Here is a 25244-nt window from a genome sequence, read left to right as displayed (position 1 = left end):
GATTTTTCCATGTCTATGAATGTGCATTTTTTTTCTCCTCTTGAGGTTTTTGTTATTGTATGTTGATTTTGTTGTTGTTTTTTATATTCTGGTACTGGGCAACAAACCCAGGGTCTCATGCTAGGCAAGCAGTCTACCACTGAGTTATATCCCCACCCCTTTTTCTTCTGTTTTGAGACAGGGTCTTTTGCTAAGGTGTCCAGGCTAGCCTCAATTTTGTAATCTTCTTGCCTCAGCCTGCTGAGCAGCTGGGATTTTAAGCATGCACCACTATGCCCAGCATCCTCTTGAGTTTTTGTTGATGTTGTTGCTGTTTTTGTCACACAAATAGGATTGCATTATATTATTTAGCAATTTACTTTTTTCCTCTTAATGTTACTACATAGAAGTCTGTCTTATTGTTTTATAATGACTGTACAGTATTTCCATTGTGTGCTTGTACCATAATTATCTACCCATTGCCTACAAATGGATATTTAAGTAGTTCAATTTTTGCTCTATCTTTTCAAAATATATCTCATTTTAATCTATTATTTAATTAAGATAGATCAGTGTTTCCCTTTCACATCAGCCATTATGATAAAATTCCTAGGAAAATACAATAAACACATAATCAGAGCTTTATTAAATTTCTATCAGGCACAGAGGCACGATTAATCTGCCAAAAAGCAAAGAGCTAAGAAGCTCTTTGAGACAGTGATACTTAGATCAGAATCTAAACAAATTAAAAGCTAGAGAATCAATATGGACAAGTATCCATGGAAATATATCTCATTGTTAATGCTTGTCTTTTCAAGGGATTTAAATTTTAAAAAATCACAATGAAGATCAGATAGTTTCCCTGAAGTTTCTTAATTCTTGAACTACAAAAAAGAGCATGACAAAGTGCACTATATGTATTGTTTGCTTTACACTGCAACTACCTGAGATAGAAACTACAACTACCTCACTAGAACAAATGAGGAAACTGAGGAACAGGGTAACAATAGAGGAGACAGGGATCAAATCTAGGTAGTATGAACTTAGAACTTTCATGCTTTTGGTTGGAAGCTCAGGTTCCAGACAGGATGTTAAGAAACAAATCAGCATGGGTAAGTGGCAAAAAGAATTACTAATGTGGGCAGGGATCTTCTTGTTTCTGACTACTTTAGTACTCTGATCCACAGGTCACCACACAAACTATCAATATTGACAGTATGACCATACCATTAGAATGGGCACCCCAGAATTGTGAAACTCCTTAATAATAATAGCTATCTAGAAAAACAGTAAATATAAAGTAAAAAATAAAAAAGGGCTGGGAATGTAGCTCAGTGGCAAAGTACCCCTGGGTTTAATCCCCAAACCCCAGTACTGCTTTAAATGTGTGTGTGTGTGTGTGTGTGTGTGTGTGTGTGTGTGTGTATCTCATATCAAGGAAGAACAAAATTGAAATTGAAAAGTATAATTTTGTTTAGCTTCCTTCCCAGTGGTATGTTCCTGAATTATGCCCCTCCAGCTGCTTCAACTACTTCTTATACAGTAATTTTCCTGACTAGCTTTCTGGTCACCCTCTGGATGGTCAATATCCCTTTTTAAAGTATGACACCCTATATTGGGCACTAAATCCAGATCAAATTCATCTACATCAGTAAGCCATCTCTTTAAAAAAAAAAAAAATGTAGTTAAGCAGAACCTATCAGAATTATTCACAGTGAAAGTTTCAACAATGCATTGCTGGACTAGTTGCCATTTAAGGCCTCTTCCAAATAATATTCTATGAATTGCAGATAAATTACATGAATAGAGTTAGAATAATGATGGATGTTATAGCCTCAGAGACAAAATATATACTCAGCAAAGCATATTAGGCATCTGAAAAGTTATGAAACTTTTATGAACTATTTTACAAAATAAGTGTTTTTTATTTTAATTGCTTTAAATAGTAAAAAATTAAAGTGAGAATACCAAGGGCTGCCTTTAAGGGCACGTATTAAGAAGAAAAAGAGAGAGAAAGGAAGTGAACAAAAAAAGAATGAATAGGATCACATAAAGTGATCTTTGTGATAATAAAGTTCTGAACATCAGCTTCAGTCAATTTCAGCTTAACATTATCATTGTGTAAACTCCAAGGGAATTCTTCAACAGTCAGCAATTTGTCTCTTTTCTCCAGCCTCAGCCTCCCAAAATAAGTTTAAAGCATGCTTTCATACAGTTTGTATGGGACGAAAACAAAATGCTTAGTACTCTCAAAGTACAACGTTAGTTTTTCATTGTTTAATGAGAAATAGCTAGTAGACTTTATGGAAGTCAGATTTCCTGATGGGATAATAGCCTCATTTTTATACTTTATGAGAAATATTTGTACTGTTCAAATTTCATGCATTCCTGATATTTGGATTCTTAGAATCATTGATGCTGAGATATGAAAACCTAAGTAATGTTTATAATAGATAACTGTTGCACTAAATGGAATCTAAAGATTACACAGGAGAGAATCCTTCAACCTTACTTCATTAGGTAGTCATTTTAACTGTAAATCAGAGACTGGCAAATTCCTGTAGCTGACTTTAATGTGGTTAAGATCTCCAGGACTTTGGCCATACATTGCCACCTCAAAGTGATAACATCCTTGAGTTTCTGGATTTACGTACATGAATCCAAAAGACAAGTGATGGCAAAAGCAGAGATCTCTAGTTTTGTTTCCTGTCCACAGCCTTCTCCCCCAATTGTAACAGGTATTGAAACCTCTCTAAAGGTAGAAGATTATTTTCGTGAATATTTTTATGGTATTTAAGATTATTATGATCTTATTATTAAAAAATAAACCAACTTTACAATAGAAAACCAAATTATGAAACAATTCCCCTTTAGAATTAATCTGTTTCCAGATATATTAGTTAACCTACCCAAATACGGACTTCAAATAATTATGCATGTTATCTACATTTTTAAAGTTTTACTTCTGATGCCATTCTTATAAGAGAATGATGCTTCTTACTAGTTACTGAAAGCATTCTTTTTATCTTATGAAGGTATAGCATGAAGATTCTTGATATTTTTAGAAATTCTCTTTATAATTCAGATTTAATTCAACAAGTGAACAAATGGGAGAGGGACAGGGAAAAAGAGAAGTAGGCTTCTCAAATGATTTTCCTTTTAGTAAAATTAAAAAGATTATACTACAAGGGCTGGAGTTATAGCTCAGTGATAAAGTGCTTGCCTTGCACATGTGAGGAACTGGGTTTGATCCTCAGTACCACATAAAAATAATTTTTTTAAAAAAAGGTATTGTGTCCATCTACAAATATAAATATTCTTTAAAGGCTATAATATAAAAATAACCAAGTTATTAATGATTAAATGCTTGTATCCCCCCTCCCAGATTCATATATTTTTAAATCCTAATCTCTAATGTGATAGTATCTCGAAGACAGATTCTTTGGGAAGTAATTAAGTTCAGATGAGGGTGGGGCCCTCATGATGGGATTAGTGCCCTCTTATCTTACAGAGAGAGCTTGCTTTTACTCTATTATATAAGCAAAGAGCAAGAATACAGCCAGAGAGTCCTCACCAGCCACCAAACATGCTAGCACCTTGATCTTGGATTTCCCAGCCTTCAGAACTATGAGAAATAAAATTCTGTTGTTCAAGGCACCCTGTCAATGGCATGGTAGTTCACACTGATTAAGGATACCAGGTAACTGGTCTAAAATGAATTAAGAAATTGTTTATGTTTGCAACCAACTATATTAATAATGCTAATTCAAAGTTAGAGGTAATTTCAGAATTCTTAAATCTATAATTAACTCTTTATTTTCTTTTTGCTGATTCTCATCAGGCTAGAAAGATTTCCTGGAATCAGATCCTCTTTTCACCTAAGCAAGGCTTTTACACAGAACAGTTCTCTCTTTATTTAAAGGTTTTAAGAACTTTTTGTACAATATCTACTGTCAAATGATATTAACTGAACAGTGTGTTCAAGCAACAAAGAGTACATAAGCCATAATGATTATAGGGGTGTTTTTAACTATCTTCATCATGTAACATTTGATACATAAAAATCAAAAGCTGAATGTTTTCTCTGATATGCAGATGCTAATTCACAATGGGGGGCTAGGGAAGAACAGAGTTACTTTAGATTAGGTAAAAGGGAGTGAAGAGAGGGGAGGAGGCAGGGAGGTAGGAAAGATAGTAGAATGAATCAGACATTATTACCCTATGTACATATGTAACTATACAACTGGTGGGATTCTACATCATGTACAACCAAAAGAATGAGAAATTGTACTCCATTATATATGATGTATCAAAGTGTAATCTACTGTCATGTATAACTAAAGCAAAAAACTTATTAAAATAAAAACAAAGAAAATTTAAGTTACAAAGCACAATTAAAAAATACCATCACCCACTATTCCATTCAGCTGAACTATGACACCAGCAATACCACTGAAGCTACCCTGCACATTTCTTCCTTATCCTTCTCTCTTGCCAGTCTTCTGGGTAGATGTTTTTCCAGCTACTACATACTGAGACAACTTGGTTTACCTGTAGAGGCAGGGGGAAAAACTGGGGTGGCGGATGAAGGATGGGGGAAGGGCTTCACATGTAAATTTTAATAATTAAAAAAAAATAGATGCTGAAGTGTCACTTTTGCAACTTGGCTTCTAAATAATATTTTCGTATGAATTTTACTCATAGCCAAATGATTCAATACTTATTCCCATCTTATCCCTCAATTAAGGTAAAGGAGATAACCACAGGAAAATTGTACTTTAGGATATAAATGCAGGAGAATCCAAAGCTAGGAGGAGAGAGGGTGGCTAAATCCAGGTAAAACAGACAACTGAGTCTCACCTCCTGATGTTAAACACTGTGGCCTGTTCCATTAAAGAATCATTTCTTGAAGAGTAAAACAGCATAGTTGGCATGGATATTAATTACCCTCAGTAGGAGTGTTGTGCTTGACAAAATGGAGATTGTTTTAGTGTAAGTGATTCCCCAATGAAAAATTCTAAGACAAGACATTTTCAAGGCCCTATTGTTGCAAGATGAATACACAAGCATAAGGATTTTATACAATATTTCCCAACTTAAGTAGGCAAGAAAAAATGCTCTAAGGAATTTCTGTATTACAGAAGACACGCATTGCTCAGCAAGAAGTACTCTAAAGAAGTGATTTGATTAGATATATAATTAAACCTAAAGTACTTGAAGAGTTCCCTGATGCAGACTTAATGAATTTTGACCTTCTTGTAATCCCAAGAAATGCCTGAACTATGATCCATAAAAGTTGAAAAGTTAAAAAATGGTATGACCTTTTATCGACCGAGATTTGACAAGAATAAGGAAAATGATAAAGGGCACTAAGAACCAGGGGAGGCCAGATATGTGCCCCCTGGTAATGTTAGTGCTTTCTTATAGGGGAAGAGAGTTCTATATAAACTTTAATCCAGATACCAGAGTATTGTCTCCAAGGTGACACTACAGACTCTTAAGCAATCCAATTGTGTTACTGCTAGTTACTACTAACTGCTAAAAAATGAATAAAACATATTACAGTCTTAGAATGTTAGAATCAAAAGGTAGTTTAGAAGTCACAAGGCTCAAATCCTTCACATTTTAAGATTAAAAAAAAATTGAGGACTCAGACATAAAACTTGCCCAACCATATAGCTAATAGTAGTTACTTATAACTTAATATTTCATCTTCTAGCTTTCAGTTTATGCCTTTGCTCATAATATCATGACCCCAAAATATAAACATGAAATTATTTTGCTATGGGGGAAAAACCTCTCAAATTGTAAGATGCAAATTTAAAATAACTGGATATAAAGTGAATATATTTGGAAGATCATTAAAAAATCCTCATTTATTCTGCTATGTAGCTATGAAAATCATTTTCAAAGTAATCCACTTGGGAAAAAAAAGATACACTCTTTCTTGCCTATTAGATAATAAGCATTGCATTTTCTGTTCTTATAGTCAGGTATTTTAGTTCTCTATTACTACATAAAAAGCCACCTCAACGATGGTGAGTTACCTGGGCAGTTCTTCTGCCTATGTGGCAAGAGCTGGGGTGTTAGGATGACTGATGCCACCTGAAGGTTCAACAAGAAACTCACATGGGGCTTGAATGACTATGATACTTGGACAATTAGAATCATTTATTTACAAGCACAGGTGGATCTGCTCATTAGGGGCCTCAATTCTTCTTCACACATACCTCTCCACATGCCACCAGAGGTGCCTAATGGAATAGCAGCCAAGTTTGGAGAAGAAGCATTCTGAACATCAGAGGCTGCCAGACCAATTCAGGGGCTTGCCTTCGAATGAACAATCATCACTTTTGTCTTATGTTATTTACCAAAGCAGTCCCAGCTAATATCAGGGTCAGTATGGGAGGGAACTAAGTAGAAGCAAAAGTAATAAGAGGCCTGGTTCCTTGAGGAGTCTTCTAAGTAATAATATACCACATAGGGATTGCTAAAATCCTGCAAACATGATATTTAGAGAAGAGTTATATTGAGGGAGGGGGTCTACTCTCCAAAAATAATGAGAAATTCTGTTTATATTACAATATGATGAATGTATGCAATTCCAAAACTTAAATATAAATGAAAAATTCTTACACTAATCCTGTATCTTCCTCATGTTCCACTAGATATTCTTTATGGAATTCAAATAAATATTGTGGTATTATTTTCAGTTAAATATTACTTTTTAATTAATAAGTATTTAAAAATGGGTGCATATCTCAAAAACACATTTTTGAATTTATTAACTTGCTAATTTAAACAAATTTATTTATGGGTAGGGAGAAAGGGAAGGCCAAACTCCAATAAAAATTAATTCAGTTGTAGATTACCTGGTAACCCACAACTGATTTTTATTCAATTGCTACCCATGACTGAGCTTAGATAATACAGACAATTTAAGTGGGGATATAGGGAATGTTAGACTCATATGTGTCCATTCTGAATATGTTCAGAAGCTTCTAAAACTTTATCAAGTGAGTACAATCTAATTTATTGAAGTTCTACTATGTGCTACAAATTATCCCAGCACCGTAATCCCATTTCACTAGTCCTCTCAAATGCCTTGTGGAATGGGTATGAATATAACCATTTATAAATGAGTAAACTGAAATTTCTAGAGCCATAGCCACATATTTACAAAACAAAAGAGCCAAGAACAGAACTCAATCATTCTGACCTTAAGGTATATTTGGTCTTTGAAGCATATCACATCATTTTTTTTCATGATGTCTTCAAGGTATGATAATAAATTTTACCTTATTTCTGGTTGATCTCCATTTGAAAATAGTTTTTAAACACTAATCTGTTTCCAGACTCTTATTCAATATTAGCAATCTTATGGAGCAAATATTTACACCATAGAAATCTGACATTTAAAGCAAGCTTTCAGTTAATTTTTCTGAATCAAAGCATGTTCCTCCAATTGCCTGTTCATCTAAATTTGTGGTTTCTTACACAAAGACATACATGTCTATACACTAATGCTTTAAAAATAAAAATGCCAGAAAAGATCTTACCTTAGGTCTATATTCTATATGACTGTACCAAAGCAGAAAAAAAAAAAAAATTACCTCTTTTTAGCACACCTGTTTCAATGTGTTGGATAATGTCGTAATCATTCAGTTTTTTAGCTCCTTGTAAACAGTACCAATAACCACATATTTATCTCCCAGGACACTTACAATGACCTATGCAAGGTAGGCATTGAGTTTTGGTTGAATGAATAAATTAAAAAAACAAAAAGAAACCAGAAATTATATTGAAGAGTTTATTTTTAAAAGCACCAATTATTTAGTTATTTTTAATATTTGGTGACACATAAAGCAATAGCAGGCATAACAGATTATGTACAGATATATAATATTCCCATTTAAGAATATGTAGACTAATCCCTAATTCGATATTTCCTTGTTATGATAAGGAAAGAATAAATTTAGGACTTTTGTTTTTGGACAGTTTTTGATAAAGAAAGCCAAGAAAGGGGACTAATGCAAAGAAGGAACAAAAAGAACTCTCAAGAGGGGTGATTATTAGAATAAATCTGAGATGAATTTAAATATGTATTTTTATTTGTTATAGAAAGAAAAGTATACTTGTGAAAATCAATGCTGAAAAACAAAGAGAATATTGCCACCTTAAGCTCAGATATCACACAAGGCCAGAACACTTGGATAATTGCTAATAAAACATCTGGTATTGATGCAAAATCCCACAAAGGGAGACTAAAGATCTAGAAACATAAGTTTAGAAATACAGGAATAAGGTATTCTAGAAAGGAAACAATCTGTTTTAAGGCTCTCGTTGTGCTTCACTGCAATCAAGAATTATGGAATGCAATGGATACTCATAATGGGCAGAAGTCAGAAGAGAGTAAATTATATCTATGCCACTACATTTCTAATGCAGCCAACATTAAAAGTGAGTAGTTGCATGAAAGTAGAATCTTAGAATAAAATATTACAATTTTTCTGCCTCTGGATTTTAGGGTGAAAAAAATCAATAAAATTTCTAGAACAGTCAACCTCCAATTTTGATTCACATGTAAAATGTTAAATAAAATTTATGAACTGTGGATACAGCTCAATTGGTACAGTGCTTGCCTTGCATGCACAAGGCCCTGGGTTCTAATCCCCAGCACCAGGAAAAAAAAAAAAAAAAATGAGGCATTGGTTTAGAGTCAGCTCCCTGCACTAGGCCCAATAGACCAAACCAAAATGGAGTTACTCATGCTGGAGTTCAATACTGACAAGCTAAAAACAAGTTGTTTATTTGACCTCCTAAGACTCTGGGGTTAGAGGGAGTTAGAAAAATAGCCAGATCCCCAAACAGGTCAGTTCTGGCTAACATGAAAAGGAAGTCCCTTCTAATTCAACCTTTACAGAAAAATAACTTGAAATACCCATCCACTTTTTGTTCTGTTTCTGCTTTCCTTGGCTCTTTTGTCTTATAAAGCCAACCTCTTTGCTCAGCTCACCAGTATATTCTTTCATAAAATGAGGTGTTGCCCAATATTACAATCATAAATAAATCAATTAAGATATTTAAAGCTAAATTTGTTGCAATTGTCTTTGGAGAAAAATACAAAAACAATGTAACAATATAAAGTATGTAAAATATTATGGCTACTTCACTATTTTCAGAATTCTGTAGGTAGAAAAATAAATATCTATGGGAAATAAAAATATTAACCACTCATATTATCTAATTAGATAATCACAAATTACCTAACTACCAAATCACAGTGCAAAATTAAGACAATATTTAAAATTTACACTTGTATAAATGTTATATAATCCCACCTATCAGGTTAAAAAAAATATACTAGTATCAAACCCTTATATATCTTGAGGCAAATTCTCATCTACAAGGACTGTATAAGAAACATTTCTCATCCCAAAACATTACATAATTCACATTTTCTGTATATTTATTTTTATTATTACTTTTTGCTCAACTGAGAACTGAACCCACTGTTACTCTACCACTAAGCTACATCCCCAGCCCTTTTTATTTTGAGACAGGGTCTTGCTAAGTTGCCTAGGCTAGCCTCAGCCTCCCCAGTAGCAAGGATTACAGCTGGGTGACACATGTTCGGCTTTCCTGGACTTTTAAAATCTACAAACCAAGAACTATAGTAAAATCTGGGAGGAATATGACTAAGTCTTACATTAACATAGTCCTGTGAAAAAACCTCTAGAAAATGATGTGACTCTGCAACATGTAATTGATTCTTCAAGAAATAATTCCTAAAATGAAAGTCAAGAAATAAAACTTTATTTGACTAACTTATTATGTACAAAAGAGTAGCTTTATCCTCTTATTAATATGTAATCTGACTTTCTAACGATAAACACATGCAAATGACCTGAAAAATATAAATATCTGAGGAAAAAAAAACACTGTCATAGCTAAGGGATCTTGTCCCAGTCTCCACCAGCACTGAAAATATTTACTGCTTTGTGGCTTTACTGCAACTGTGGCTACATTTAATAAGAATTACTTTGTGCCATAAATGAGGATAAAATCTAAATATGAATAATATTCCATTTAAATTATGAATTTTCACTTGCAGTTTGCATACCATGACAATTGTGAATGATTCTCTCTATATGCATATCACTGAACGATAACAAATGCTTAAGTCTAATTTTCTTGTTCTAATTCTGTTTGAAAAAACTGATCAATCTAAAATTTCCCATTCACATACTTCTGATTTCATTTTCTAAATGACAGAGTGCAGATGATTTTCTCACTCAGATGACAAAATTATGTTCATCAGGGAATATCAGAGTCATAGCCTAAGCTGCTGCTACCTGCAAAGTGCCAGGCTCGGTCCTGCGCAAAATACAGAGACAACTGACTGATTGGTAGAAAAAGAAGACATGTATAAACAACAATAATTTAAGGAAGTCTGTGTGAAAGAAGTCATAGAATGTGGATGAGAAATACACTGATTCTAGCTAAAAGGAAGCCAATGTATCCTCCTTTGGGTAGAAGAGAAGAAAAAGTAATGGAATTCTATACACTTGTGAGGGAGTGAAGAGAAAATCTGTGATCATGCTCCTTAATAATTATGATTTCTTGTATTAGATATGGACTGTCATGGTACATAAGGTAAGAATGACGCAGGGATAGGAATAGACTCCTGCTAGAGTAATGTCACATAAACTCTGTAGTATTAAAATGGCTATGGAAAACTGAGGTAGGCTGGGCTCTAAATATCTGTGCATAAGTGCCATAGTGGCACTTACCACAGATAAGAATCCTCTTTTCTGCACAGTGACAGAAGTCACTTTATCAACTGAGAGGATCCAAATAAAATTTGGAGTTCAAAGCACACACAGGAGTGTTAAAATTACCAAAGCAACTTCAAAAACTGAAGGAAAAATGAAGAGTTACCATTTTAAAACTCCTCCTCAAAGTTAATAAATCTTTGCTAGTTTATAGCACTACACAGTGCTTTATTTTTCAGCCTATTAGGTAAATTAAATCATTGCAAAACTTTGTAGTCAGTTATCATAGGCTATAAAGGTTTGCATTTCAGACTATATTCTGCAAGAATACGAAATAGATGAAACTGCTGCCACCTGTACATTTTATATATTACCTTACACTTTTGACAACTGCATATTAATGCAGAACACCGCCCTCTCTTTTAATCTATTTTCTTTCAGTATGCCATAATTAAGACTTGGTCAATCAAAAATAATAATTAAAAAGGAGAGCTATTACACAAATCTAAAAAAAAATTAACATTTTCTCAGCTTTAATGAAAAAAGTGTTGATATCTAGCAACAAATCTCCCAAGTAAGAAATAAAAAAATGCAAATGTCCTAATAAAGATGGGTAAATAGGGCATAAATATTTCCTATTTTCATCATCATATACAGAAAACAATATATAGTTCATTTTAATCACTGACAAAGCTACAGTTCCAGGTGACAGACAACTTTCAGTGTCTTATATTAAGAGAAAAGGTTTACTAAGATCCATGCTTTACCAGCTTTATAAATATGTCACAAGTACCAATAACAGAAGAGTATTTCATTTTACAGTGAAAAAATGTCAGAAAAATACAGCCATATATATTTATGTATATTTATGTAGGTAGAGATACATATATACACATCCCTACTTCAAAATAATTTGTCAAGCAAGAAGAAATTACTAAAGGGGATTATATTTGAAATAACTTACCTTACGCCCATCACTTGCATGGCAATTCACATTTAGAGGAGTCAGTAAAGCCATTAGTTTTTCTTCATTACCACTCCTATAAAAAGGTAGCAAGTCAATTTCTATAAAATTGTAGGAGTTTCTTATGAATATTTACGGATATTTTTTCATAAGAGAGTGAAAAATAATGGTTTGCTTTAATTCCTTTTGTACGGATTCCAATGAATCTCTTTTCAATATTCAAATTAGTATTTTCCCAATTAATTGCTGTTAATCATTTAGTGATACATTTTGGAAAATGCAGCTGTCAACATTTTTGTGTTATATATCTATACAAAGTCATCATCTTAATTACAAGCAAACTTTATTCTAATAAATAATCTAAAACACTAGAGTTTAAAAAAAATACATAGAAAATGTTGTAAAGAGCAAATCAACTAAACTACAACCAACCAAGATAAAACAATAAAAATTTTGACATTTATGTCCCTCATTTGAGGTTTGATAGAAAAAAATCTTCAAATGAAAATGAAGATATAGGCATTTATACACTCCAAGAATATCATTTGAAAGGCCAAGCAACTAAGGTCTGCAGGTAGCTTAAGAAACATTTCAAATAAAATTAACCTGATAATCATCACCAAAGTGAAAATTTTCATCATTATATACATTAATCATGTAAAATAAAGTATTCAAAGATTTATTATAAGATCTAAATTGCATTATTGCATAAAATCCAAGCAAGACAATAACATGCTACAATTTTTATAGACCTCCACCTGCCCTCCCCCTTTTTCTCTCTTAGATGCATTATACTCACTTAAAATGAATGGAATCACTTACCTAGCAGCTTCTAGGAGTTCGTCTTTCTTGTATTCACCTAGATGATTGCAAAATATCATGCTGTTAGCATTTGGCAGAAGACAGATTAAGAAATGCAGTAGGCAGCAAATAGAGAATTAAATAGAGAAGAACAGAAAAAGAGAGTCCACACCCCGCTGGGTGATGGAGCCGTGACGCTAGCCAGCTTGTGAAGGCAGCATCACCAGTGCCTTGGAGACGGGCAGCAAATTGACGCAGCTCCTTGTCCAATCCTCAGATGAAATAGCTTTCTTCAGACAACCAATGAATGCTAAATCTCGTGTCCAGAAACACATTCCCTCTGATAACAGCATGCCAGCTGAAGACAATGTCCCCTCTCCCCTTTTCTATTCAGGCTGTCACAGGATACTTGTGAAGCATAATACATTCTGAGACAAAAGCAAAATAGTGTGGCTTTTTAAAGGTACAAATTACCAATCTTCAAAAAAAACTCAGTTTTATTTGTAATGACATGGAAAGTTTCTTTTTAATTAATTACCATTACTGAGCTTTATAGCTGTAGAATGCAAATATCAGAACCACGAAGGCTCTGCCTCGATAGGGAAGGTCTGTAGACTAGAAATACGTGAACTACGTACCAAATGCTATGAACCTCTTGGAGGCAGCGCTCCAAAACCAAAACAGGGAATACATTCTTAAATGGCAATAACATTCTAACACGCTTTAAGGTTTATACAACTTCAATACCAAATTTTAACAAATAATTGAATGTATTTTTTAAAAGGAGGTTGGCATCTCTGCGGATAAGCAGATATCCAGTTATTTGATGTGAACAATTTCCCCTCCTTCTATATTTTCACAATAGATTTAAAAATTTATCAAAAACTGAAAGTAGAAATATTATTAAAAACCTTCCATAATAAATTTCTTAGGGTATTCAAGACCTAACAAGACCCTTTTTTTTGCAAGCTCATTTGAAGGACAAGGAGTTTTAATAACACAGTGTTTGTTCAGTCAATAAATAAAAAGAACAGCCAGGACTATGATTCAGCTATAATACACTGACTCAGTTTGCTGTATCATTAAAAAAATAATTATACAAAGTGTCTTAACAAATCATTATGTGAAGATATTAAGTACTCATAAGAAAAAAATTTTAGATTAAATGAAAAGTTATAATTCTAATATAAAATAAGCTTAAATTCTTTTAAAAAATCTTAACATGTAAATATGAACTTTTTCACATTTTGTTTATGTTTTGCTATATGCATTATATTGATGCAAATGCTATAAAGATACCTCAGGACCACAAAGTACATGTTTAAATTCTATGGCCCTTATGGAAATGCAGCTCAGAGGTAGAATGCTTGCCTAAGATACACAAGGCCCTGGGTTCCATTTCCGGTAAAACACACACACAGGGGCGGGGGACATTATAACCCACTAATAGCAAAAATGCTTTAGCTTTTACTTCTTTTGCCTCATAATTAGGTTAAAATCTGTAAACTATAATCAGGAGTTTCAAATAAGGAGAAGTTATAAAATACCTCTTTTTTCCTTATAGAGATTTTTTATATCAATAAAATCATAGATTCAACAGTATACATCCATAAACTAGAATGCACAATTTCATAATCATAGATTTGGTTCTTTCAATTTTCAATTATAGTGTAAAAGTTATATTATTATATCTTCTAGCCAGTAAGACTCAAAGCTAAAAACCTATTTTTATTAAATATTTAAGGTAGCAATGTGGAAGTTGAACATTTTAGGTAAGAATATAGATGTTAGAAGTAAATTTTAAAAGCCTCTTGGAGGAAAATGGCATAACCCATACCCTCAAATGGCTGAAGAATAAATATATAAGTAAACCAAATATGGTATGTATCTGTAAAAGTCATTCATTCATTTGAAAGGCCTATATGCCAGGTTCAAGAAAACAAAAGACAATAGTATCTCTGACCCCAAGGAATACTCTAATTATTAAAGAAGATGGACAAGTAAACAAATGATTACAAAAGAATATGAAAAGATCTTATAAAATGCTAAGCATTTACTGGCTAGTTTAAATGAAATTAATAAGAGACGGTGACTGTAGTGACTTTCTGGAATACAGGATTGTTGAGCAGTGTGAAGGAAGAACAGGTGATTCTCAAGTGAACAAGGGTGGAGGAGACGGAAGCAACCACAGTAAATGAAATGAGAAAGGAAATGGTAGCTCTATAAACCTGAACAAAGGACATTTGCTGGGGAATGGCTGAGAATGAGGCAGAGAATAAATGAAAAGATCACGTATGGCTCCATAAATTAAGAAGTCTTAACTTTATTTTGAAAGCAATGAATAAATACTGAGATATTTTAACAAGGAAAGTACAAAACCTATTTAAAGAGCTGCAAGTTTCATGATTACATAAATATTTTTAAACATCAGTAAACTTTTGTAGGGGAGGAAACTAGCCAGAAAAAGAGAACTAAATTCTGATACAATTTTTATTTTGGAGGAAACATAAACATTTTCAAATAGAGTAAAACACATTAACATTGTGAACTGGCAGTAGTTACTAGTGAAAATTAAGTCATAGTGAAACATGACTCCAATAAGCCAGGTAATAAAACTGCAGAGTACTTGGGGTCCTCAAGGTTCAAATCAGTCTACCTATGTAAGTGTCTCATCATGCATAGCTTATTGATGTTTTCACTAAAAGGTACATTTCTACAAAAATGTTATTCCTTCCTGGAGAAGCTGATAAGACCAGCTTTGGAAAAGAAATATATCAAGGCATCTAACAGAATATTACAAATGACTTTCTATTCTTACTGTTGGAGAGCCTAGTACTTTAATCAGCTTTTCTGCAGTACATCCCAGCATCCACTATCTGGTGCCCAAGGACCACAATCCACAAACAACTGAAGCTATTTTTCAAATGCTACCTCTTAGGAACAACTGATTTAATGAATTCAGAGCCCCTCATACACTCTGACAACAAATTTGAGCTACTTACTTAACAGTCAAACCTCCAAATCTATTTCATTTTAGCTGAGAAACTGAAAATATTCTGGCTGAGACTATGATGCTCTATGGAGCATTTACATTCTTTAATAACATCCAGATAAAGACTAGCAATAGATCAGCTAGAAAGGAAACTAGGCAATTATACTTAAGATAATAGCAGCCAGAATGGAGATAATAGATGGCTTAACATTTTTTATTAGAATAAAGTGGGATTAAGAAAAATAAGCAAAAAAGTTTACTTTCTGAAGTCTGAATTGTCATTAATAGTCAAATAACTAATAATACATGTAAAGATAAACACCCCTATAGACAGATAGAAAAATTAATATTTTTTTAAACTGTTATCAGAATGAAGTTTAAAAATAAAAACCCTTTCACATTTCTCTGAGATAGTCGGAAACAATCTTTCACTTAGTGTAAAGGCAAAATTGCTTTCTGAATAAAAATGATTTTTTATTTAGTTTTTTAATATCATAAGGAATTTTTATCTGTTTCTTTAGCAACAGACAGGATCAAAGTAAGCTTAGTTTTGTAAAAATGAGTCATCTGATTTTGTTGGGATGGAAAAGCATGGAAAGATTATAAACATGGACTCAAAACTATTAAAGCAATAAGGGACTAAAAAAAAATTGATTTTTTTTTTGCTTTTCTCTACTTTCAAATCCCACACAATACATCTTGCTTTGTATAAAACACAGGGAATGCAACTTGAAAGTCACCTTTATCCATATCACCTCACCCTCAATTCAGGAAAGCTCTAAGGGATCATCTACAACATTCATTTACATTTAATGCAACAGTGCTATGGCAGTTAAATGGACTAAGATTAGATTATCTACTAATCTGGGGGTTAATAAGAGAATAAGTGAATAAAATTAATAAGTGAATGTTATCCAATAATCTGTCAGACCATGAACTTGGCTTATATATTAGCACAGACTCACTAAATCTGGGCTTTGGAAGATGTGATATACAAAATAATAATGTCTAGAAGATAATTTTATGAAACAAAGACAATCACCAACTTTAAAAGCTTAAATATATTAAAATAACAAGTCAAAAATTTCCATCAAAACTAAAAGTTTTGAACTTTCAGATGAGCTTGCAAACATGGGCCACTGGGTCAAGGGAAAAGAATGAAGAAAATTCATTCTGGCTCTAGTCAAATGGTCAATGTATTTTGCATTTCCCATAGCATGTTTTAATTCCTGGACTTATTAGGTTATCTCGAGGAAAGAGCTATGTAAAGACTTCAGTCAAGAATCTCAATTACCAAGTTAATGTTGGGACTCTTGTGTTGCTAAGTGCTAAGCAGTATTATAAATTGATAATTCTGATACAGATATCTCTTTTCAAGGTACAAACAAATAAAGTAATTGATTCATGGAGCTAAACCAATAGCCCATTTGGGGAATAAAATGTTAATTTAGGTGACATACTGCATTGCATTTTCACTAACAGATTTGAAAATTCAGAACCACCTATGTGGTTGTGGAAAGAATTTAGCCAAAGAACCAGGAAATAATCTAATATTAACATGTTAAAGTTAAGTCTTCCACCAAAAGCAATTTCCAGACAGATATTCTACCATGAATGAATATATGAATTATTATTTTCACTATGGAATCTTTCATAAATATTTTCCGAACCACAGGGTAAAAAACTACAAAGCTACTAGAGCTCTCAATGTCTTTCTCCTACTTTTGAATTCTATCAAATTTTCCCACTTATTCTGATATTGGCTTCAAAGCAATAAGGCACTAAAAAAGAATTCTGACCTTTTTTTCCCTGAACTTATTAGGTATCTCAAATTAGCGTCAAAGCCAATCCCCAGTTAAGTCTAAAATCAATATCAAACTAAACATTTCACACCCCTTATAAAATTCGGGGCCTTGAAACATTGGTTGGAGGGCCTTTTCTTCTATTGTCTCCTATAGTTTTGACAAATTTTAACATTAGTTAGCATTAAACATCAACTGTGCTTAATACCAACATAATCTCTAAGTTATGTTGACCAATATAGTATGCATACCTCCACATGCTACTTAATTTAATTAAAATTATAAAAGTTAAAATTTTGTTCTTCAGTCACACTGGTAACATTTCAGATATTCAATAGGCACAGTTAGCCAGTGCCCATAATACTGAACAGTACAGAGAGGGCATTAGACAAAACAGTTGAAAACTTTTATTGGACCACTCAACTTTTGATTTTTTTCCCTTCTTCTTCTTCTTCTTCTTTTTTTTTTTTTTTTTTGGTGATGCTGAGGATCAAACCCAGGACTTCACTTCTATTAGGCATGCACTGAGCTACATGTCCAGCCCAACTTTAGAATATTTTAATGACTATTTTAAGATACCATCTTTACCCCAATACATTCCATATCTTCTGTTTTTAAAACTGTCACTTAGATTCTTAAAATTGTCACTGCTTAAACTGAAAGTTTATTTGTTGTTGTTTTCCTACTGACTACCGAACAACTACATTCATTATCACCAATGAAGCCAATCCTTCAACTCCTGAAGAACAACTATATTAAAAATGATGACACAAATATAAACATAAATACACACAGGCCAAAAAAAATTTTAAAGATTTTACTGTGAGACATATACATTTGTTAAACTGGATATTAAAAGCCAAGGGAATTATTCCTTTAGGAAGCTGGTAGCCAGTCAGACATTCTGCAAAGTATGCCTGTACTTTTTTTAAAAACTGGCCTGTTAGTCCACACTGCAGAGAAAAGTATCTTTCAATACATTTTTAAAAAGATGAGAAAAATGGAAGAAAAAAGGGAAAGAATTCCATTTCTAAACATGGCAGGTTACAATGCCACATAGAGAGTCTGGGAGCTCAGAATGCTGGCTAATACCTATGTCAATAGGACATGGTGGCTTGGGGAAGTGAGATATTAATTTTTTTTTTTTTAACCATCATGATGCTTGTGACCCCTGCCCCAAAAGGATTTAGAAAGGTAAATTGCATATTTGATCCAAAATAATCTGGCAATCGTTTTGTATTTCCTTTACACCAGTGGTCTTTTTTCTATATCTGCCAATTCATGCTTCCTTATTGGCAAATCTGAAGTCCAAAAAGCTCTAAAAATTAATTTGGCAACAAAAATTCACGCATTTATTGTACACCACTATCATACTTTTCACTACAAAAATATTAATGTTTTAGGGTACAACATCAGACCCCATTAGGATTGTTTTATAATAGATGGTAGATGTATCCTTTCTTTTTCACTTTTTAAATTTATTGAGGTATAATTTACATAGCAATATTTACCCTTTTTAGATAGGATTTTGTGAATTCTGACAAACTTATACAGTTGTATGGCCATTATTCTCGAGATACAGGACATCTTTATTACTCCAAAAAGTTTCTGCAGGCTCTTCAGAAATCCCATTTTGTGGTAACCACTGATCTAATTTCTGTTTCTATTGTTTTAAATCATAGAATGACATCTAAATAGAATTACTGAATATATAAACATTTGCATCGGGCTAGTATAAATGCTTTTGTTAGACATAATGTGGATGCACCTCAACCTGCATATCCATTCAGTTGACAGGCATTTGGGTTGTTTCCAGCTTCTGATAATTATAAATAAAGACACCACCAGAAACATCCACAGACAGAATTTTGAACATATGACTTCATTTCTCCTGGGTATCTAGCAATGATGACTGCTTGGCTGTATCATAAGTATATGATTAACTTTAATAAAAGACTGCCAAATCATCTTTTTTAAAATCTGAAAAAGTCTCAATTCTGAAAAATGGACCTGGTTACCTATGGAAAAAAAACAAGAACAAAAGAGAAGTTGACTGCAAAGAAATACAATAGTACTACCACAGTTTCATAGCTGGAAATCCCAACCATGACTAACTTTCATGAGGGCCATTCACCTAACCTGAACTACTGTGCACATTTTTCAGTTTTTCATTTCTCACTTGTTCTGTGGTGTGTGTGTGTGTGTGTGTGTGTGTGTGTGTGTGTGTGTAGAACAGAGAAAATGGTATTTCCTCTCTCTGGTTCAAAGAATATTCCAGATATGTTTAGAAATAGTAACAAATATTTCTTACAGGTAAATTCTATAATAAAAAATAAAACCTATTTCTGGAAAAACCAATTGATATCATCAGTGTCTCAGTATGATAGCGAGGCTGTACTATGAACTGAGGTATTTCACAGGGTAATCTAAGCACTTTCCTAAAAAATTAAGAGGAACAAGGAAGTTCTAAATTATCATGTCCAAAAATACCAAGCCTTGAAAATTACATAAATCTAATTTCTACCCTCGAAGTAGTAGTAATTATGCAGACAAACATATCAGCAAATACAAAAGACAAGGGATAAATGAAATTTCATTATTGTTAATATAAGATTGTCTTATATGTGTTTTGGATAGAAATGCTGGTACCTAACTTGCTAGATATTGAAAATAAAAAGGAAATAAGATAAATTGATGCTATAGAGTGGAGTTAAATATATTTTAAAATTTTTTTAAATTTTGATAAATGACTTTGTGCCCTCTATGCTTAGGCAAATATAATACAATAAGATAACTTTAAATTATCTGAAATTGAACATCTCTTCCTTCTATTTCTTCTTTTTGCTACTTCACATAAAAAATTCTCCAGATCTTTGCACTTAGAATTGAAACAATTTCCCAACACAAAATATCATAAAAGAATTTTTCAAAAAAACACAAATATGCCTTTTTCACTTCAACTTATAAATAAATCTTTTCTACATATTTTCCTGAAATCAGAATAAACATCTTCAACTATCTCCTTTTCAAATGAATAAATACGCAAAGTAGATCAAAGTAAAAAGAAGTGAATTAAAATAAAAAGTAATCAAGACAGTACAATGGGCCATAGTGTTAACTCTGTAAGAGAATGGTTAAATAAATTTATTATTAAGTAAATGTTCAGCTGCATTTCATCTTTTTTATTTTATAATTTTTTGGATACATTTTTTCAAAACTACCTTCTCTCAAAGAACATTTTCTTTATTATGTCTCAAACTCTTCCTAAACTGAATCCTCAATGTCAGTCTTAAAAATGGCTGTGTAAGATTTAATAATTAATAGTTAAATAAAACTACTTAGCAAAACTAAACTATTTAAATGAGTTATTCTAAGTTTATTGAGCATTTCTCAATATGTTAAGTTCGAATCTATGGTAACATATCACACAAAATACAAGCTGACTCAATAGTGATGGCGCCTATGATTATGTTCAGAAAGACTACTGGACAAAGTAGTAATCTAAATATTAATGTAAATATTTTCAATTATATTGTCAATTTTCATTAATTTGTAGCTCTGTAACATGAGTCACACATTATACTGACATATCAAAATATACTCTGGATCCATATAATGCCTTCTACTTGAAATTACTTCCATTCTTATTGCCACCATTTATTTATGTACTCTTCTCTGGCTCTATTCACCTACAATAGTCTTTTAACTAATACCTAATGTCTCCAGTTCTTAATTCAGAGCAACCTCATTCCTTCCTGCTTTATTTAGTTTACTTATTTGCTCAAAAAACAGAGTACGTGTATCTTTTCCCATATTTTTGATGCATTACATTTATATACAATAGTGGAATTCATTGTTACATATTCATACATGCACACAATATAACAATATAATTTGTCTAAAATCACTTCCCAGTATTTCTCCTTTTCTTTTCCTCCTCCCTTGAATGAATATATGATTGTTTCTATGCCTTACAAAATAATGTTCAACTCTACTGCCTGACATCCAAAATCCTTTAGAAATAAAGACCAACTTAATTTTTAAAATTTATTATGCAGTTCCCCATTCTCCTTCACTTTCTCATAAACTCTGCATCACTCACTGTTCCCCAAACACTACTTGTATTTTCATGAATTGCTTTGCTCATGTTGATAGTTATCCAATCTACAATTCACTTACACTTGCCAAAATGTATGGCCACACTTATCTATGACTTCATGAAGTCACTCCATAGCATTCCAATCTAAAATACTGTCAAGGGCACAGATTCCAGTCCTAGTTTTGCCACTACATAGTAAAAATTTTAGGCAAATGATTTGGCTACTCTGGGACTTAATCCTGTAGAAAATAAAGATATCAACTAGTTTATCTTGCTGAGCCTGTTCTAAGACCATATATATAACAAAGTGTTAAGTCAAAGGCCTTTAAACTTTGGCAACTTCATGGAATTAAACAAGTCTGTAAAAACTGTATAACTATAGGCAAGTTTATGTTTAAAAGTGCAAAGTATTTCCTCCCTAGGGAGTGGGTCTAAAGATGCTTTTGTTAGCTACTTAAAAGTGGTCCATGATCCAAACAAGGATAAGAACTATCACTTCTCTGATCTAATTCCTTAGTTTACACAGACATATCATACAGACATATGCAGCCAATGGTAACTCTCTAAACGCTTTAAGAATTAGTACCGTTACCTCCTAAAATGGCTCTGAACCATTTTTCCTCAATAAACCTGATAATGTTCACATAGGTGATAAACTTTGATGAGCAACAACTGTGCCCTGCAGTCTACGTGAATAATTCTGTGGGTCTGGAGCCATTCCTGGTGTGCTAGATCTAATTCCACCGCTTTTTCTCCTATTGATTCAAGATTCATAGTAGTGCTGTTATACTGTGCTTGCATACTGTAGGCAGTGAATACATATCGTTAAATGAATAAATGATATAATTTCAAGGAGAACTGATAATAGTACAAAAACGAGGGCTAAATAAAAGATCATGATAATGTCTTTAATCAAACTTCACTAAAGACAATTACCTGTAATCCTGAATAAAATATTTACTGTACTTTTGGGAAAAAAATAGGTGGGGGGGGGAGGAAACACAGTGAGCTGGAGCACTACATCATAACTGATCACCACTAATTGCACTGTTGCTGCTTTTTTCTTTTATTAGCTGGCCTCAAACTTGTTATGCTCCTGCCTCAGCCTCCTGAGTAGCTGGAGAATACAGGCATGTGCCACCATGTCCAGCCATAATTGATTCATCTTGAGAAAACGCTAATTTAACTATATAACTATACCTAATATAACTATACCTTTCAGACATTCTCTATAAATCAAGAAAAAAATATCCAAATAAAATGAAATTGCACACAATCACAATAAAGATAAGACAGTTCTTGCATCATTCAAAAAGGAGTTTCATGTACTTCCTCCACATAAGCCTGCAATTCCTTAGGAATTGTCATAAAGAGAGGTCGAGGAGCCCCAAATAGGAAACTTCACACCCTCAGTAGTTTGATGCATTGAAAGGGCAAAACATCCTGATAAGAGCAAGGACTGTAGGAAAGTAATTTTCTTTTCAAAGATAACAGAATGGTTCTTTTTTTTTTTTTTTTTTTTTTGTGTGTGTGTGTGTGTGTGTGTGTGGTGCTGGGGATTGAATCCAGGGCCTTGTGCATGAGTCAAGCACTCTACCAACTGAGAGCTATATTCCCCAGGCCCCAACAGTATGGTTCCTATAAATCATAATATGCTCTATCCATATATCCTCACAGCTCTGAGATTACAAGTACTATCTACAAGTTTCAAAAATGAAGTGACAACATTTGCAAATTGGTTTAAAAATGGATTTTCTAAAATAATCATTTTAATATTATACTTCATAGAAAAATTATATAAAATTAAGAAAGTATTTTAATATTTTGGTATTTCTATTCTACGATAAACTTGTTTTTCTCCCATGAATTTTCCAACAACCCTACTATAAAAATAATCAGTTTGCCTTAATAAAATGTTTATACCAAAAAAATTAACTCTCTTGGAATACTTAAGAATTAAATCACTCCAGAAAGCCAAGTTTTCAACACAACTGCTAATTTTAGCATTTTAATCTTTGTTCTTGATAGAATTTCATTCTTAAATATATTTCATATTATCATGCATCCAATACTGAATTTATTATAAACATAATGCAACTTTTCTTTTCTTTCCCCCTGGTACCAGGCAGGGATTGAACTCAGGGGCAACTGACCACTGAGCACATCCCTAACCTTATTTTTTTTTAAGTGTATTTGTTCTAATTTGTTATACATCACAGCAGAATGCATTTCAGTTCATAGTACACAAATGGAACACAATTTTTTATTTCTTTGGTTGTACAAAAGTAGAGTCACACCATTCATGCCATCATATATGTCCATCTCATTCCACCATCTTTCCAATCCCCATCCCCTGTCCCTTTTCCTCCCTCCCTTTGCCCTATCCAAAGTTTCTCCATTCCTCCCATGCCCCATCTCCCCACTATGGATCAGCATTCACTTATCAGAGAAAACATTTGGCCTCCCAACCCTATTTGTATTTTATTTAGAGACAGGGTCTCACTGAGTTGCTCAGCACCTTGCTTTTGCTAAGGCTGGCTTGGAACTTGTGATCCTTCTGCCTCAGCCTCGTGAGCTTTTGGAATTACAGGCATGTACCACCATGCCTGGCATAATGCAACTTTTCTTGATACTTCAAGCCAATTATTACAAACTTCCACCATCCTGTACAGTAATAACAAAGGTTTCTGGGCTTGAAATTTATAGGGATATCTGTACCTATCTAAAATTGCTCCAGAATGCTATGCATTTTATTTTTAATACATAATTTCTCTTTTTCTTTGTATTAATGAATTTTTACATATCTCCTTTTATAATTTTAACATCTAAAAATGCTATGCAGTAGGAAAACACAAGCCACATGTAATTTTAAAACTTGATTAGCTAATAATAAAGAAACAGAAGAAATTAATTTCAGTAATACATTTTATTTAATCCACTATATATGAAATATTATCATTTCAGCATGTGGCACTAGGCCTATTTCTCGGGTTCAATAGATAGCTATGACTAGTGGTTACAAAGTTTTAATTGTACACATTTGAACTATCAGAAGCTGAAAAATCACAACAGTAAAACTAATCAGTAAACAGTATAAACTATTATTACACCAGGGGCCAGTATTATCTAGCTATGTAAGTTTGAATAAATCATTTAACCTTGATCTGAGTTTCATGTTTCTCATTTTTTAAAAGAGAAAGATAATACTTATTGAGGGTCAGGGATAATATAAATAAAGCACTCAATAGTGCCTGACTTTAGAAAAACCTCAAAAACATAATGATGACAATAAAAATGTAATTCAAATTTTAAAGCAATTAGACTGACCAACAATTATTTTTTATTTATCCCGGTGAATCACCAGGGAGATAGGATCTCCCTTTACATTAATACCAGTGAAGACTTTATTAAGAGAACTAGTTTTAAAGAATCAAAGAAAACAGATTTTCTCATTCCCCACTAACTCTTTTCTATAATAAAAGGGCTTTAATTTAAATAAAAAGGGAGGTGGCATTTTATCTTACATTCCTAAAAAGTTTTTTGAATTCCCAGAAATTTGTAATAACAGTAGGAGAAGAAAGTTACAGAAACAGATATCCCACATTAGTAAAGAACAAAAACAAAAGAGGGTTTTCAATAATTTCCAAGGAAAAGTGAAAGTTATTCTAAAGGAAGATAATTACAAAAACCATGCAGATGAACTTTCTCTTCTCCTATAAACCAAAAAGATAAATCCTTATGGACAACAATAGAACTTTATCAGGAGTAAATATCTACTTCCTCATTACAAAGAAAAAACTCTTTTCAAAGGAAATAAGTGCTATATTGGTAG

At 32.8% G+C, this 25244-nt stretch overlaps 1 protein-coding gene across 2 annotated transcripts in view; it reads right to left on the bottom strand.

Annotated features, from left to right (window-relative positions):
- Tnks (tankyrase) overlaps positions 1–25244 on the bottom strand; it is a 199538-nt gene that overhangs the window by 84896 nt on the left and 89398 nt on the right. For both annotated transcript variants that reach the window (XM_076853776.1, XM_076853777.1), the window contains exons 4-5: positions 12541–12577; positions 11719–11794 (exon numbers count right to left, since the gene is read on the bottom strand). In XM_076853776.1, the coding sequence (XP_076709891.1) occupies positions 11719–11794; positions 12541–12577 (113 nt within the window). The remainder of the gene's footprint in view (positions 1–11718; positions 11795–12540; positions 12578–25244) is intronic.

Source organism: Callospermophilus lateralis, chromosome 4 (genome assembly GCF_048772815.1).
Source record: "Callospermophilus lateralis isolate mCalLat2 chromosome 4, mCalLat2.hap1, whole genome shotgun sequence".
NCBI classification, from domain to species: Eukaryota; Metazoa; Chordata; class Mammalia; order Rodentia; family Sciuridae; genus Callospermophilus; species Callospermophilus lateralis.
This window is presented reverse-complemented; position numbering and strand designations above follow the sequence as displayed.